Below are 15,325 nucleotides of genomic sequence, written 5' to 3'. Positions count from 1 at the left end.
AAATAAGACAACGCTTGAATGCTGCTGCCTGAACAAGAGACCTCCTTACTGAAGTGAAAGTGTTGACTGGTGTCACTATCTCACGAGCGCGCCGGCGGATCTCCACCAAATTCGGGGGATCCCTTCAGCTCGGGGAGCCCTCACGATCGCCACCCTCCGCGCGTCGGTAGCCCCCCGGGATTGCTTGATCGGTCGGCGCCGGACCGCGAATTTAACCACCCGTAACTCCTGAACCCCGGAGGCTATCAACGCGGGGGTGGTCTCATTCGAAAGCGGGCCTCTAGACGTACACTCGATTCGCATTTGAGAGGGTTCCTCGAGCTGAAGGGATCCCCCAAATTTGGTGCGGATTCAGAGTTTCAATGGTTTTCCATAGACTTTAGCTTCAAAAGCGTTTCATCCAGGTCGCCAGTAGCAAACAATGCTGGACAAACTAAGTAATTACACCATTTCAAGCATTTTATCTGCGTTATATGTTCTGTAAAAAAATGTTCATATCGGCAGCATATTCGCCGATACCAATATATCAGCAACAGGGTCATATCGGCTGATAATATCGTCAAAATGATATATCGGTCGGGCTCTACTTTAGAGTGTGTAGTAGCAGAGTATGCAAGCTTTGGGACATACTATCACGTCACATCGAGTCTTTAATCGGACCCCTCTGCCGCAGTTACACGCACCCTGTCACTGTAAACTGGCGGCATACTATTTTCAACATACTATGCTCTGGGACACACTAATTCTAATCTCACATACTATTTAGGATGCATAGTATGAACATTGGGACGCAGGGCTTGAATCGTACCACACCAAACAATTTTGGGTGCAATGTGCAGTTTTTCCTGTGGGTGGCAGTAATGGAAAAAAGTAATTCATTGTGCCATAACTTTTATGTCAAGAGGAAATTACTCAAAGGAGACAATGCACTTCAACGAGGAGCTTTTGTATTGTATCACACTACATTATTATATACAATATTATTTGTCACATAAATGAAACATGATGAAACATTCATTTGAGTTGAAATTGTTATAGCTTACTTCTAGCGATTGCAGTGATACATGACATGGTAAAAAATGACAATGAATATTACTGATAGTAGGTTAGAATAGAACCTTAAGTAGAATTTTAAAAGTGTGCTCCCTAAAAACACAAGTGGCCCCTGCCATCTGTCAACTGTCCCGAAACGCGAGTGAAAGTCTTGTATCACAGCAGCTCTTTTAGTGCAGATGAGATACGCCAATGTGAAGCCACTTTGAGAGAGTGAAAGAGAGAAGACGCGGTACAGCTGAATCACTCACGCGGTTTTCAAATGACTGATTTAATCTGACAGTCTGTGTGGATTTATTTGCTCATCTAACCTGCATGCTATATTGAATAAATATGTGCAGGAATTTCCCTCATTTTAAACTCGAAAGCTGCGGGAATGAGTAACGACGCGTCTCCTATTCCTTCCACTATTGAAAAGTGAAGCCAAAGCATCTCAGTATGGCCGCTGCCATCTTGAGTAAATTATGTCCACGTCTCGCGCACTTTAATGCCCTTTGAATGTAACGTGTATGTTCCCTTGGAACTGGAATCATGGCGGAATTTCATGTGAAGTCCAATTCGCAGGGCACTTACGGTCAAATAAGACAACGCTTGAATGCTGCTGCCTGAACAAGAGACCTCCTTACTGAAGTGAAAGTGTTGACTGGTGTCACTATCTCACGAGCGCGCCGGCGGATCTCCACCAAATTCGGGGGATCCCTTCAGCTCGGGGAGCCCTCACGATCGCCACCCTCCGCGCGTCGGTAGCCCCCCGGGATTGCTTGATCGGTCGGCGCCGGACCGCGAATTTAACCACCCGTAACTCCTGAACCCCGGAGGCTATCAACGCGGGGGTGGTCTCATTCGAAAGCGGGCCTCTAGACGTACACTCGATTCGCGTTTGAGAGGGTTCCTCGAGCTGAAGGGATCCCCCAAATTTGGTGCGGATTCAGAGTTTCAATGGTTTTCCATAGACTTTAGCTTCAAAAGCGTTTCATCCAGGTCGCCAGTAGCAAACAATGCTGGACAAACTAAGTAATTACACCATTTCAAGCATTTTATCTGCGTTATATGTTCTGTAAAAAAATGTTCATATCGGCAGCATATTCGCCGATACCAATATATCAGCAACAGGCTCATATCGGCTGATAATATCGGCAAAATGATATATCGGTCGGGCTCTACTTTAGAGTGTGTAGTAGCAGAGTATGCAAGCTTTGGGACATACTATCACGTCACATCGAGTCTTTAATCGGACCCCTCTGCCGCAGTTACACGCACCCTGTCACTGTAAACTGGCGGCATACTATTTTCAACATACTATGCTCTGGGACACACTAATTCTAATCTCACATACTATTTAGGATGCATAGTATGAACATTGGGACGCAGGGCTTGAATCGTACCACACCAAACAATTTTGGGTGCAATGTGCAGTTTTTCCTGTGGGTGGCAGTAATGGAAAAAAGTAATTCATTGTGCCATAACTTTTATGTCAAGAGGAAATTACTCAAAGGAGACAATGCACTTCAACGAGGAGCTTTTGTATTGTATCAGACTACATTATTATATACAATATTATTTGTCACATAAATGAAACATGATGAAACATTCATTTGAGTTGAAATTGTTATAGCTTACTTCTAGCGATTGCAGTGATACATGACATGGTAAAAAATGACAATGAATATTACTGATAGTAGGTTAGAATAGAACCTTAAGTAGAATTTTAAAAGTGTGCTCCCTAAAAACACAAGTGGCCCCTGCCATCTGTCAACTGTCCCGAAACGCGAGTGAAAGTCTTGTATCACAGCAGCTCTTTTAGTGCAGATGAGATACGCCAATGTGAAGCCACTTTGAGAGAGTGAAAGAGAGAAGACGCGGTACAGCTGAATCACTCACGCGGTTTTCAAATGACTGATTTAATCTGACAGTCTGTGTGGATTTATTTGCTCATCTAACCTGCATGCTATATTGAATAAATATGTGCAGGAATTTCCCTCATTTTAAACTCGAAAGCTGCGGGAATGAGTAACGACGCGTCTCCTATTCCTTCCACTATTGAAAAGTGAAGCCAAAGCATCTCAGTATGGCCGCTGCCATCTTGAGTAAATTATGTCATTTGGAGCCCGAGTCTGCGCAGTAGAGATTCGTTTGGAGCCAGAGTCTCCACAATCGTGAGGTGGAGCCGCGGTATCAAACTCCCGCCCAAACTCCTGCAGACCCAATCAACCATAACGACACGCCCCGTTTTTATAGCATCAAATTACTAGCTAAAATCAAACTTATCACAAAAACGAACAATTGAACATATATCAGCGTGATAACAACTACCTTAAATGGCCCAAACCATCTTTCGGAAAACTGTATTGGAAGTGTCATTTATTTTTTTCTAGCGGTAGAGATTCGTTTGGAGCCCGAGTCTGCACGGTAGAGATTCGTTTGGAGCCCGAGTCTGCGCGGTAGAGATTCGTTTGGAGCCCGAGTCTGCGCGGTAGAGATTCGTTTGGGGCCCGAGTCTGCGCAGTAGAGATTCGTTTGGAGCCCGAGTCTGCGCAGTTTGGAGCCCGAGTCTGCGCAGTAGAGATTCGTTTGAAGCCCGAGTCTGCGCAGTAGAGATTCGTTTGGAGCCCGTGTCTGCGCAGTAGTGTCGTGAGGTGGAGCCAAACTACTGCAGAACCAATCAACCATAACGACACGCCCCGTTTTTATAGCATCAAATTACTAGCTAAAATCAAACTTATCACAAAAACGAACAATTGAACATATATCAGCGTGATAACAACTACCTTAAATGGCCCAAACCATCTTTCGGAAAACTGTATTGGAAGTGTCATTTATTTTTTTCTTTTGACTCAAGTCCCATTCGTTTACATGGAGAGGGTGGGGTTTATGACCTGTACTGCAGCCAGCCACCAGGGGGCGATCAAAGAGCCCGCAGCTTCACTTTTCATGAAGTGTGAGGCACACCCGGTCTGAATAAACATAATACTTTAACAGTTGTGAGTGGGGTGGCCAAACCTAGCCCCTAGGCTATGTTCACACTGCAGGCCAATGTGGCCCAAATCCGATTTTCTTTTGCACACGAGTCACATTTTTTTGGTCTGAATTGAAAAGATCAGATTGCATGTGGTGTTTGTGCTGTTCACACTGTCATGACAAAAACAGATCTTAGTCACATATGAACTAAAAATATCGGATTTGGGCCACAGAATGTAGCCTAAGCAGATTGATGGCTCATTTAGACTGAAAAGACTTTATGTAAACGCCTCAGCCAATCCAAATGAGTTGGATCTGAATGAAATTTGGATCAGATTGATGGGTGTGGTGTAGAAATAATCCCATCAGTAGGTGCAGCTGTCACAGAACACGCCACAGCCAAGGCAAGATGACATTAAAAATCACGTGCATCAATCGCGGTGTCCAGTGGCTGTAAATAGTGAGATCTTGAGGCAGGCGCAACGCTTTGGTGCCACGTACGGGACGCGAACTCCATAACGGATTAAAACTGTTGAATAAAATATAAAGTAAGGTGGAAAATATGTCTGTTTGTTTAAGTGCATCAAGCGGAGTGCAAACGGTAAAAGGTCTTGACGCAGGTGTGACACGATCTCTATTATGGATTAAAAGTGTAAGTGAGTGTAAACAGTGAGAGATGCTGAGACAGGTGAAAAGCGTTTGGTTAATAGTGAATATTGACCTATTGTGCGTAACGTTGTGGCTCCCGCTGTTAGCATGGGATAATCGCTACATTTGGGGTAAAAAAGACAGAATTATTTATTGTCCCAAGAAGGTTGCACTGTCTGTTTGTTCACACAGGTATGAAACTGATTGGTAACTGACTTTAGTGGAGCCGATTACCTCCATTGATCAGAGCATTCGGCACGGTCGTCTGTGAGTGACGTGTTTAAATATATGTATATATAAATATATGTATGTGCTAATGAACTGGTGGTTGTGTGTACCCTTCTACTAGTTTCTTTGCAGTGTTTCCCGGGACCTGTGTGTTTCTGTCCCCTTTTCTAGGGTAGGTCCTCGGTGGGCACCCCTGCTGCTGGGTTCAGAAACCGGGTGCTCGACTTGCAGTGTTTATTTCACTCGTCGAGATATGACCAGAAGGTAAGTAAGGTTTCGGCTTCATACTTCCTGGATCATACGGCCATAACACAGGCTTCTGTGGGAGTTTTTGTGATTATCAGGCCCCCGGCGTCACTGCAAAAATTTCCTGGACATCCGGGCTGGGGTTACGCTTCATGCTACCCAAGGAAAGTCCCTCTCTAAACTCATCGGCCAGGTCCCCCTGAGATCCCCACGAGCTCATTCTCCTCCGTGCCTCAGCAGCGGCGGGTCCTGAACTGCGGGGAGCAGATGGCTGCCCCTCTTTACTTGAAAAGAGAGACCAACGAGAACGGAGTTTTTTCATTGGAGAAAACTCGCAATGCACGCAGATTGCCCCCTCGAGGACATCGCGTGCGTGCTCCTCGCCCAAACAAACAACACATAGATCGTGTGTGTCATCTGGTGTCAAATAGCGCTGACACGGATGCACACACCTTCTAAATGCTCTACTAGTGCTCGCCATAATATTAATAGATAGCTCTTACTTTTTCCTTGAAAATGCACGCTTCAAACAGAACAGTCAATGAAGATGAAGAAGAGAATGATGTGTAGCTCCCGGCGCCGATTTATACTGTAGTCGCACCGGTAGTGACGTCATGGCTGTCGCCGGCCAACGAGTTGGTGTTTTTTGAATGTATGCTTCAGACACGGGTCACGACGAGGCGTTCCCCATAGCGACCCCTAGAGGACGCAGTGTCTCGTTCCCTACTCAGGGAACCATGGTTACATAAGTAACCCGAGACGATTTCCATGTAGACATCGGAAATTTAAATGCAAAAGGAATTGTGATTCCATTTGAGTTTTGGCAGGTTACATGCGCGATGCAGCGAGAGTGAAAAAGCAGACGTGGTAATTAATATTGCTATTTAAATATGACAGGCTCGTAACTCCTAAGACATGGGAAATACAGTTGCAAATGGACTTTGGTTATGCAGGATTTGCAATTGCATTTGGATTATGTCACAATTTATGCGTCCACATATTGAAAACGCAATTGAAAATACAATTTGCTATTCCATTTGAAAATTGTCCAGAAAATCGTTCCATACACACCCAACTGGACCTGATTAAACGTAATTCTATTATACAGAGATAAGTCAATTTCCCTGACTTTTCCAGGTTTTTCATAACCGTACGATCCCTGCATAACGACCACAAATTTCTGCCCATAGGGCATTGTGTAACATGGGAAATCACAGCAAGATATCAAAATCCAGTGCTGAGAACCACCATTTCAGAAATCATTACAGCTGCTAAAAAGGGATGTAGAGCTAAACAGTATTAGTACATGAAAGCCAAGCACGGAAAGCAGATATGTGTTTGTGAAGTGTTTGATCTAGCCCACAACGAGGATGCACAGTAGGGGACAGGGATCTGTCGACCCCTCACAACTTTTCCAGTCGAGAAAATTTTCTTCCACCCTCTCTCTCCGACTCTTTCCAAACACCCTTAGGAACACTGAAAGAATACTAATGAGCGTTCATATCCTAAAATAAATAAGACAAACTATGGGAAAGCAATGAAAGAGTGAGTGGGGCCATTTGGCAGTCTCCAACCAGCCATCCATCCAACTGCATGTTCTGCGCACAGGCCTTTGCTTTCTTTGGTTGTGCTTTCTCCAGGCCTAGCGCAGTGGGTGACAAAACAAAAACAAGAATACAGGACAAGTATAAGGGATTACTAACTGTATGAGTATCTGGCCTGCGGGACATGAGGCATGACTACCAGGAATATGGTGAGCTTCTGAAGAAATGCTGACTTAAAGCAATGAATCAACAAAGAGATCATAAGTTCTGCTCTACAGTGTCAGTAACACTCCTAAATAAAAATAAAGCTTTGTGAGCGAAACTAAAAGGAAAGGGCAAGAGGAAAAAGGAACCGAAGTTTTCAAAAGTAGTTCACACAGAAATGAAGAGTCTGTCATTATTTTCTCAATAAATATTTTAAATCTCAAGTGGATGCAAATGAGATTTCAGGGCAATGGCGATGACATGAGAGTGAGAAAATAACAGAATAAAAATTTTTAGGTGAACTATTTATTTAAAGGATGTACTATGTGTGTCATGGAGTCAATCAGTATTACATATGTGTATACTAATGATTATATCTTATATACTTATAAATGGAAACAATGTTAAACAAGGAAAAATGTCAAATGTTTTACATTGTTTTAAAACTTTTAAAAGGTTTTGACTAGCTAAAAAAGGAAAATCTAATTACTTTTTTATTAATGAAAAAATGTAAAAATATATATTCACTATATATAAATATATAAAATACTATTTAAATGTTAATACTTTTAAGGTGAATACTTTTATGCAGCAATGACATTAAAACAGCACAACTGTTTTCGACATTGATAAATGCTCCTTTAGCAGGAAATAAATTACAATGATTTTTGTATACTGAAGACTCTGAAGACTGGAGTAATGGCTGCTGAAAATTCAGCACAGGAATAAATTACATTTTAAACTGTAATATTTTATAATTGTACTTTTTGCTGCTTTTAATTACATAAATGCAACCTTGGCATTCTTTCAAAAACATAAAAAAAAATGTATAGACTACCCCCACATTTTTTATGGAAATTTACTTAAAAAAAAAAAAAAAATTAATTTCCTTTACTTTTTCAGTTTTATAATGTCTTACTATCCTTGCTAGGCTTTTCATGTCTATGTGAACCCTGTTTTTTAAAAACCCTTCAGTTTGCTTACCTGCTAGACATCCATTTCATGCGATTACTGTAAACATGTTTCCTGTTCATTTAATACACACTGATGGTTTGTGAAAAACTGCATAACCCAAACAAACCTGTGGTAATCGATAGCATGCCACAGTAGAGCTTGAAAGTACCTGGAATATTCGTATAAGAATCTGACCTTCAGCACTAAAGCAAACCCAGATACGTGACCACTGACTGATGGGATTCTCATCTCTGGCATGGTTTCACTGCCATTTTCAGCCTCCACAGACTCCATCTTTAAAATAAACAGGAGCAAACAAGTGGCCATAACCATAAATAATCCATAATCTGACAGCATATTTCTCTGCGAGCTGTCAGAGGCGGTTTACACACAACATCGGGTGGTGATGGACGCCTGTTATTCCTCTTTAACTCGTGGGCAGCAGAGTGCAACCCCAGCAGGGGAGGTGAGAATCTACAGTAACAGTCGCGCTGCCAAATTGTCCCACTACAGCAATATTGATTACGCTGCAGTGTAACCATGAAGAGGACACTTGTGAAAGAGCAAGATGAAAAGCATAGAGGATACAGGCCTGGATTTCCAGCCACAGTCGTTCCAGCGACCGAGTCAAACTGACAATTGCTCGAGCTCATGTATATTAAAAAGCAAAGCGGTTAGAGGCACCCTGGTGGCCCGGTGGTTTAGTTCCAATTATTGATGTCACCACTTCAAATGTCATGACAAATTAGCTCCTAGCATCCCTCAGGCTCACATCGAATGAAACCGCAAACCCACTTAAGTTGTAGCTCAGGGTTAGGTACCAGCGGGTCACCGGATAATCCAGGGAAAATGTTCTGACTAAAAAAGATTACCTGGGTTGACCTCATATGTCACATGCATGGCTTTAATTTCACCTATTTAAACCACGCTGTTGCAAGGATCTACAAGAGTACGAGTGATTCGCAACGGCCTGTGAATGATTGCATCACACCAGCGTTTTGTGCTGCTACTGCTGAATCTACAGCCCCGCGGCTAAACAAGCTCATATTTAGCTGAATTGTGAGCGAGAATTTCAATCTTACATTTTTTTTTCAATACTCTTTTTTGAACTTAAAACTGTGCATCCTAACATACAAGAAATGCTAACACTGAACTGTGCAAATCTGTGATAATTATAATTTTATATAATGCTACCTGCATAAACATATTTGTGCCACTGTTGCCAGATGGTCTTCTCATTAATGTTTTTAACATTAATATTTTATACATACAAAGAGTGCAAACAGCGCAACTTTGCAATTAGTTATCTGGCTGACATCTGACTAAATTAATATCACTGGCATCTGTTACTTTGTTAGACTGTTAATGTATTTTTTAAGTTTTATGAAATATAACTGGCTGCACATACTGTAAGAATATGTATTTAAATAAACATTTTCAATAGAGTATTTTGTTGTACTACATACAAAGCATACAAAATAGGGGTGCAAGTATTTTAGCACCTAGTGATTTGATTCTATTTTGATTCAAAAAGTCACAATCTGATTCCCAAACAATTCTCAATGCATCTTAATTTTTCAGCAACACTGTGAGGGTGCAAATCTTTGGTGAGTTAAGTTAATTATGTGTAAAGATTCTCCATAAAAGCTGTACTAAAATGACTAATTGTTGTTTCCTGTTAAAGGTTTACTAAAGTCTGCAGAACTGAAGAAAATGAAGTGTACCTGAAGTCATAGGAGACGCTGGTGGTGGCAGAACCAGAAGTACTGGCTGCATCGGTGGAGTCCTGGTCCATACTGAATGTCTGTCCTGAACTGGTGCTAAGAATGAATAGAAATGAATCAAGAGAGACAGAGATGAAGAAAGAAACACATACAAATGAGTTCCATGACTCGAACCATCAAAACACTTACAGTCAACATGAAACACAGCAAGCAACCCATTTTACTTCCATATTGAGACATACAGTATTTTAGAGCAAAAACAGAATATTAAATGAGGAAAAAAGATGGAGCTTGAGCTTTATCTATCAGAAACTGATTGAAACAACTGTTGTTATTGTTCACTAAAATTAAAACTATTCAAAATAGTTTTTATTAATTAAAAAAAAAAAAAAAAACACGATGAAGCTGATCAAATTAAATATAAATTAGATAAAAGTTAAATTACAAGAAATTTAAAAATGTTGCCCTGGCACATAACTGATATATAATAATTTTAAGATGAAGTATTAAAATGACAAAAAAATATATAGTTGAAATTAAAATAAGTTAAAGCTAAATAGAAATATTTTAAAAAATCTAGTAAAAAATGACAAAAACACAGAAAATACTAAAACTAAATTACAACTGAAAATATAAAAATAAAAGCTAATTCAAAATAATAATAAATACTATATATAAATATTATAAATACTGACCCTGGACCACAAAACCAGTCTTAAGTGTCAATTTTTCAAAATTAAGATTTATACATCATCTGAAAGCTGAATAAATAAGCTTTCCATTGATGTATGGTTTGTTAAGATAGGAATATAGGAATATTTGGCCGAGATACAACTATTTGAAAATCTGGAATCTGAGGGTGCAAAAAAAATCTAAATACTGAGAAAATTGCCTTTAAAGTTGTCCAAATGAAGTTCTTAGCCATGCATATTACTAATCAAAAATTAAGTTTTGATATATTTACGGTAGGAAATTTACATACATTTTTTACTTAATATCCTAATGATTTTTGGCATAAAAGAAAAATATTTTATTTAAAAGAAAATATTCATAATTTTGAACCATACAATGTACTTTTAGCTATTGCTACAAATATACCCCAGCGACTTAAGGGTCACATATATATATATAAAGTATATATAATTCTAAAATAACACTGATTGAAACGTCTTTTTTAAATCAACCTAACCTAAGAACCTAAGAAAAAGAAAGTTGTTTCAATTTGACTTCATGTTACTAAACTTATCTTTCTCAATAAGTTTAACCTCAGCCATACTCAAGAGGCCAAAACAAAGGGCTACTGAAGAATACAGTTGATCCGACCTGCTGCTTGCTATTCAACACAATATACAGCGCTGGGATTGTGACTATAACAGAGTTTATCACGACTCGCATTCAAAGGATGGCACTCATTAACTACAGTTCACGGCTTTGTGATGAAACCCAACGTGCCCTTTTTATTATTGGCCGAAACCAACTCCAGATTTCTCTTTTATACTCTGCAACAATCCCTCTCAGACAGAAAAGCTTTGTCTGCCCCAACAGTGTTTCCAATTCTCTCATTATTCAGGCCTGTTTGAGAGATGATAACCTTTGCAGAAAAGTATAATTAAATCGCTTCACCCACCGTGTTGATAAAAAAATATATATTTTCTGTGGGGTTGTGATCAGGGAAACAGTGAGAGACCTTTCCGCTATTTCAAAGAGAAATGGATGCAAATGAGCATGATTGTTCGAAAGCCAATAAATAGATGCTTAAGCATTCAAATCAAAGGTAATGAGAAAAGGTTAAGCGTGCCGTCTGTTGCCGTGAGAGAGACTGATGAAGGTAGACTGAATTTGATTAAGACCTCATTATGTACATTGATGAAAAGGCGACAATTAATTTCTGGCAGTTTTAGCACAGGTGAGGCGACTTTATCAAAAAAATGAAAGGGCAGACGTATCAAATGAGCCATCAAACACGAAGAATGCGGATATCTGTATTATGCATTTAACTGTTACGATGTGCCTCGGGGTCCCAATGGATTATGAAGTCACTAAGAGGACAAGGGTGAATAATGAGCTAGTACCACAACATACATTGATTATGCAATATGGTGGCTTTTCCGAACTAAATTTAAAATGCAAAACACTTGAAAAACATGGATGACAAGACTGATGAACTCACATCTAACTATCTTACTGTGATGGTTTCATTCGCATTAAAGATGGGTGGTATGACAAATGGGATTACTCAGTGCAAAATTTCTTGACATTACACAAGAGCTCAAAACAATAAAACGAAAATATATAATTAAATAATATAAATACAGCATTTTCCAGTTAAACGCCTAGACTCTGGCTACCCGTCATGGTCTAATCTGTCCCTCCACTGTTTCATAATGAACCGAAAATATTTTTCACTTCTCATAATAACATAAAAGGTCTCTAATGTTGTGTTTTGAGCTATTGCTTTTGGCAAAGCATCTGTCAAACAAACTAAAATTGAAAGCGCAAAAGTGGTTAAGTGCTCTTATCAAATCTCAAAAGGCGGTGATTTAAATAAATATATAGTCTGTAGTACTCCATATTAGTTTGTGATCCAGTGTTTTTCCCTGTATCAGTTCACAGTGAAAGCAGCGAACTCAATCTCTGCATGTGCTGAGTTTAACATGCATTTGGGTACGCAACGGGCACCAGTTATGCATTATTTTTCACTTCATACTTCACATTTGCATAATATTAATTTTACATTCATAATGAGATGTGTTTGTAAACCTTTTGGTCACAGAAACTAAAAATTACCAGAGCTTTACCAAAATTGAAGCTTGAGGGTTTAACCCTTGCAAGTAGAAAGAAGTAGAAGAAATTAAGAAAAAAGTATTGTAATTTTTTCCTACTGTAGAGTATTATGAATTAAAGACCTTTTTCATTTACATTAATTTTACAGTGCAGATGTATTAAAATAGTAATATTATTTGCCTTATTAATAGTATTTTGTGAATGTAATGTAGACTGAGACACTATATCACAACTAAAAAGAGGTTTGCGTTAACTATAAAGTTCAGGTACAAGTCAACGCAAAGACATTACACTCTGTTCATTTTGGACACTGAACATGGGTTGGAGCGCTTAATCTCTTTAATCGCTTTAAACTCTTAAAGTGCACCAGACTAATGAATTTAACTTTAAAATGCCCAATCCCCCCCCCCCCCAGATGTCTCACAAAATCCTGTGGGAAACACTGTAAATACATAATATAAATATTTGATACATATAAATAGTCTGTGACTACATATCTGTTGAATTCTATATTAATATGCTATTTATTTCTAGATTCATTTCATACCAGTACCAAGTCCTAATTCATCCGCTAAAGATAAAGCTAAAATAAAATAGTGAAAATTCATCTTTGTACTTGTATGATTTTGTTGCAAATAACACCTTTTGTGTCGAGTCAATAAAGTTAAATTCACCTCTTCAAACTCTGCAGCTCGTCCAGCGTGAAGTCGAATATGTTGGCCATGTGATGATTGGTGCTCCAGGTAGAGGTGAGGTCATTCTGCGATGATGGCACAAACAAAGCATGAAATACAATGTTAAAGTCATTATACTGCATCGTCTGATTGTCATTCGGATGATGACGATAATCACAGCTTTGATTGTGACGATCAGAGCCGTCATGGTTGTTACAGTCACTCTAATGCCGCCTTTGAAGTTGCTCATGGCATTAGCCGTGCTGCCTGGAGTGTCAAGGATGTGTAGTTCAAGTAAAGCATGTTTGGGGACTGGAGACCTCTCAGAAGGATTTGACAGTTAAATGGTTCAGAGGATGAATGTAATCCATTTTAGAAAATGTAGAAAGACAGAATGAGAGGGTAAGAGAGAGTTGGGGAGTAACAAACTAAAAGTAGAGACGTAACCCAACTAGATCTTGTCAGAAGCGTGACTACTTTTTGTTAGTAGCTTGTAGTGCAGCTGACTTCTTGTGCTAAAGGCTAGCTTGACTGAAGTTCAGCTGCTTGAAATCATGAGTAGCTTGTAGCTTGGCTTTCAAAGTAGCTTCACCAACAGTGTGAGAAAAAAGGTGAGGGGGAGAGAGAGAGAGCGAAGGCGAGAATGAGACAAAACAACACACGAGAAGCGAGGGAGAAATGCAAGGTCTGCATGGCAGCAGGCGTCAAGAAATAAAAAGAAGATCACCACGGGGTGCAAAGAGATGCTAGAGAGAGATGAAGCGAGGCAGGAGAAGATATCGAAGAGTAAACTTCACACAGGTCATATTTAAATCGGCTTTAAGTCCGTACATAAGGAACCGTGTGGAAAAATGGTTGAAATCAACAACGAAAGAAACAAATAGCAATTCACTCTGCTGCATGAAAGCAAACCATTGAGGGATTCAAGAAACTTCAAGAAGTGCTAGAACACAAAATCTCTGTAAGGACAACTCATATTTGCACTGACAGGTCAAACATAGTCTCAAGTAGTCCAACACTTCACCTCTTCATGAATCTGATTTCAAGAGGACTGCACAAACTGAATTATTTAGTTTGTGTGCGCGCATGTGTGCGGTTTAGTGATAGATCAATATATATCAGGTTTCAGAACCTGGGGATCGTGAGTGAACTGCAGGGGGTTTGTGAGTTGATAAAACCCTAATAATTCATTAAATCCTAAAAAATTTTAATTACAATAAATAATTTTTAAATTAAAACAAAAATAAAACACTTACTATAAAAGTTATTTTATTCGTTTACCCGCATGTCAGGCGACCATTAACCAACATCAGAGAACCATGAACACGCGAATGTGTTGTTAAATTATTGAAATAAAAAATCTAATCTTAAAATCTAAGGAGGTACTTCAAGTAAATATTTTAGGTCAAATGGGTTCGGCTGACAAAAAGTGTGAGAACCACCCTGAACTAGGCCGATTAAACATCTGATACATAACCATTTTAAGAGTACTAACATTCTCTGGTAACTGTACCCAACTGGCCAATTAACCAATCTGAAAGCCTTGTGAAAGGATAGCAAATACTAGCAAAATTAGGCTTCGTTAAATAAAGCAGCTTTGAGCAGGTCTTATTTGCTGTTATTAAAATGTATAACATATCATATACCATTTAAAACTCTGTAAGATCTTTAATGTTTTTCAGAAAGAAGTCTCTAATGCTCAACAAGTCTGCACTTATTTGATCAAAATACAGTAAAAACAGTAATACTGTGAATTTATTTGTGAAAATTTTAATTTATTCCTGTGATGGCAAAGCTGATTTTTTTTTTGTAGCCATTACTTCAGTGTCACATGATCATTCAGAAATTCTGATGCTGATTTGCTGCTCAAGTTTTTATTATCATCAATGTTGAAAACAGTATATATAATATACTTAATATTTTTGTGAAAACTGTGATACATATTTCAGGATTCTTTGATGAAGAACAACATTTATTTGAAATATAAACTCTATAATATTATCTTTACTGTCACTTTTGATCAATTTAAGACATCTTTTCCAAAAAAAAAAGAAAAAAAAAAATATATATATATATATATACACGGAAAGTATTCAGACCCCCTTAAATTTTTCACTCTTTGTTATATTGCAGCCATTTGCTAAAATCATTTAAGTTAATTTTTTTTTCCTCATTAATGTACACACAGCACCCCATATTGACAGAAAATCACAGAATTGTTGACATTTTTGCAGATTTATTAAAAAAGAAAAACTGAAATATCACATGGTCCTAAGTATTCAGACCCTTTGCTCAGTATTTAGTAGAA

The 15,325-nt window shown here is 38.9% G+C and overlaps 1 protein-coding gene across 1 annotated transcript in view; it reads right to left on the bottom strand.

The window, feature by feature from the left end:
• The window catches only part of LOC107557185 (PHD finger protein 19-like), a 33,189-nt gene that overhangs the window by 2,450 nt on the left and 15,414 nt on the right, over positions 1 to 15,325 (bottom strand). The window contains exons 12-13 of the mRNA XM_016240509.1: positions 13,018 to 13,103; positions 9,560 to 9,655 (exon numbers count right to left, since the gene is read on the bottom strand). Of these exons, the coding sequence (XP_016095995.1) occupies positions 9,560 to 9,655; positions 13,018 to 13,103 (182 nt within the window). The remainder of the gene's footprint in view (positions 1 to 9,559; positions 9,656 to 13,017; positions 13,104 to 15,325) is intronic.

Source organism: Sinocyclocheilus grahami, unplaced genomic scaffold (genome assembly GCF_001515645.1).
Source record: "Sinocyclocheilus grahami isolate Dianchi unplaced genomic scaffold, SAMN03320097.WGS_v1.1 scaffold592.1, whole genome shotgun sequence".
Classification (NCBI taxonomy): domain Eukaryota; kingdom Metazoa; phylum Chordata; class Actinopteri; order Cypriniformes; family Cyprinidae; genus Sinocyclocheilus; species Sinocyclocheilus grahami.
The sequence above is the reverse complement of the archived record's forward strand: the minus strand, read 5'-3'. Positions and strand labels throughout refer to the sequence as shown.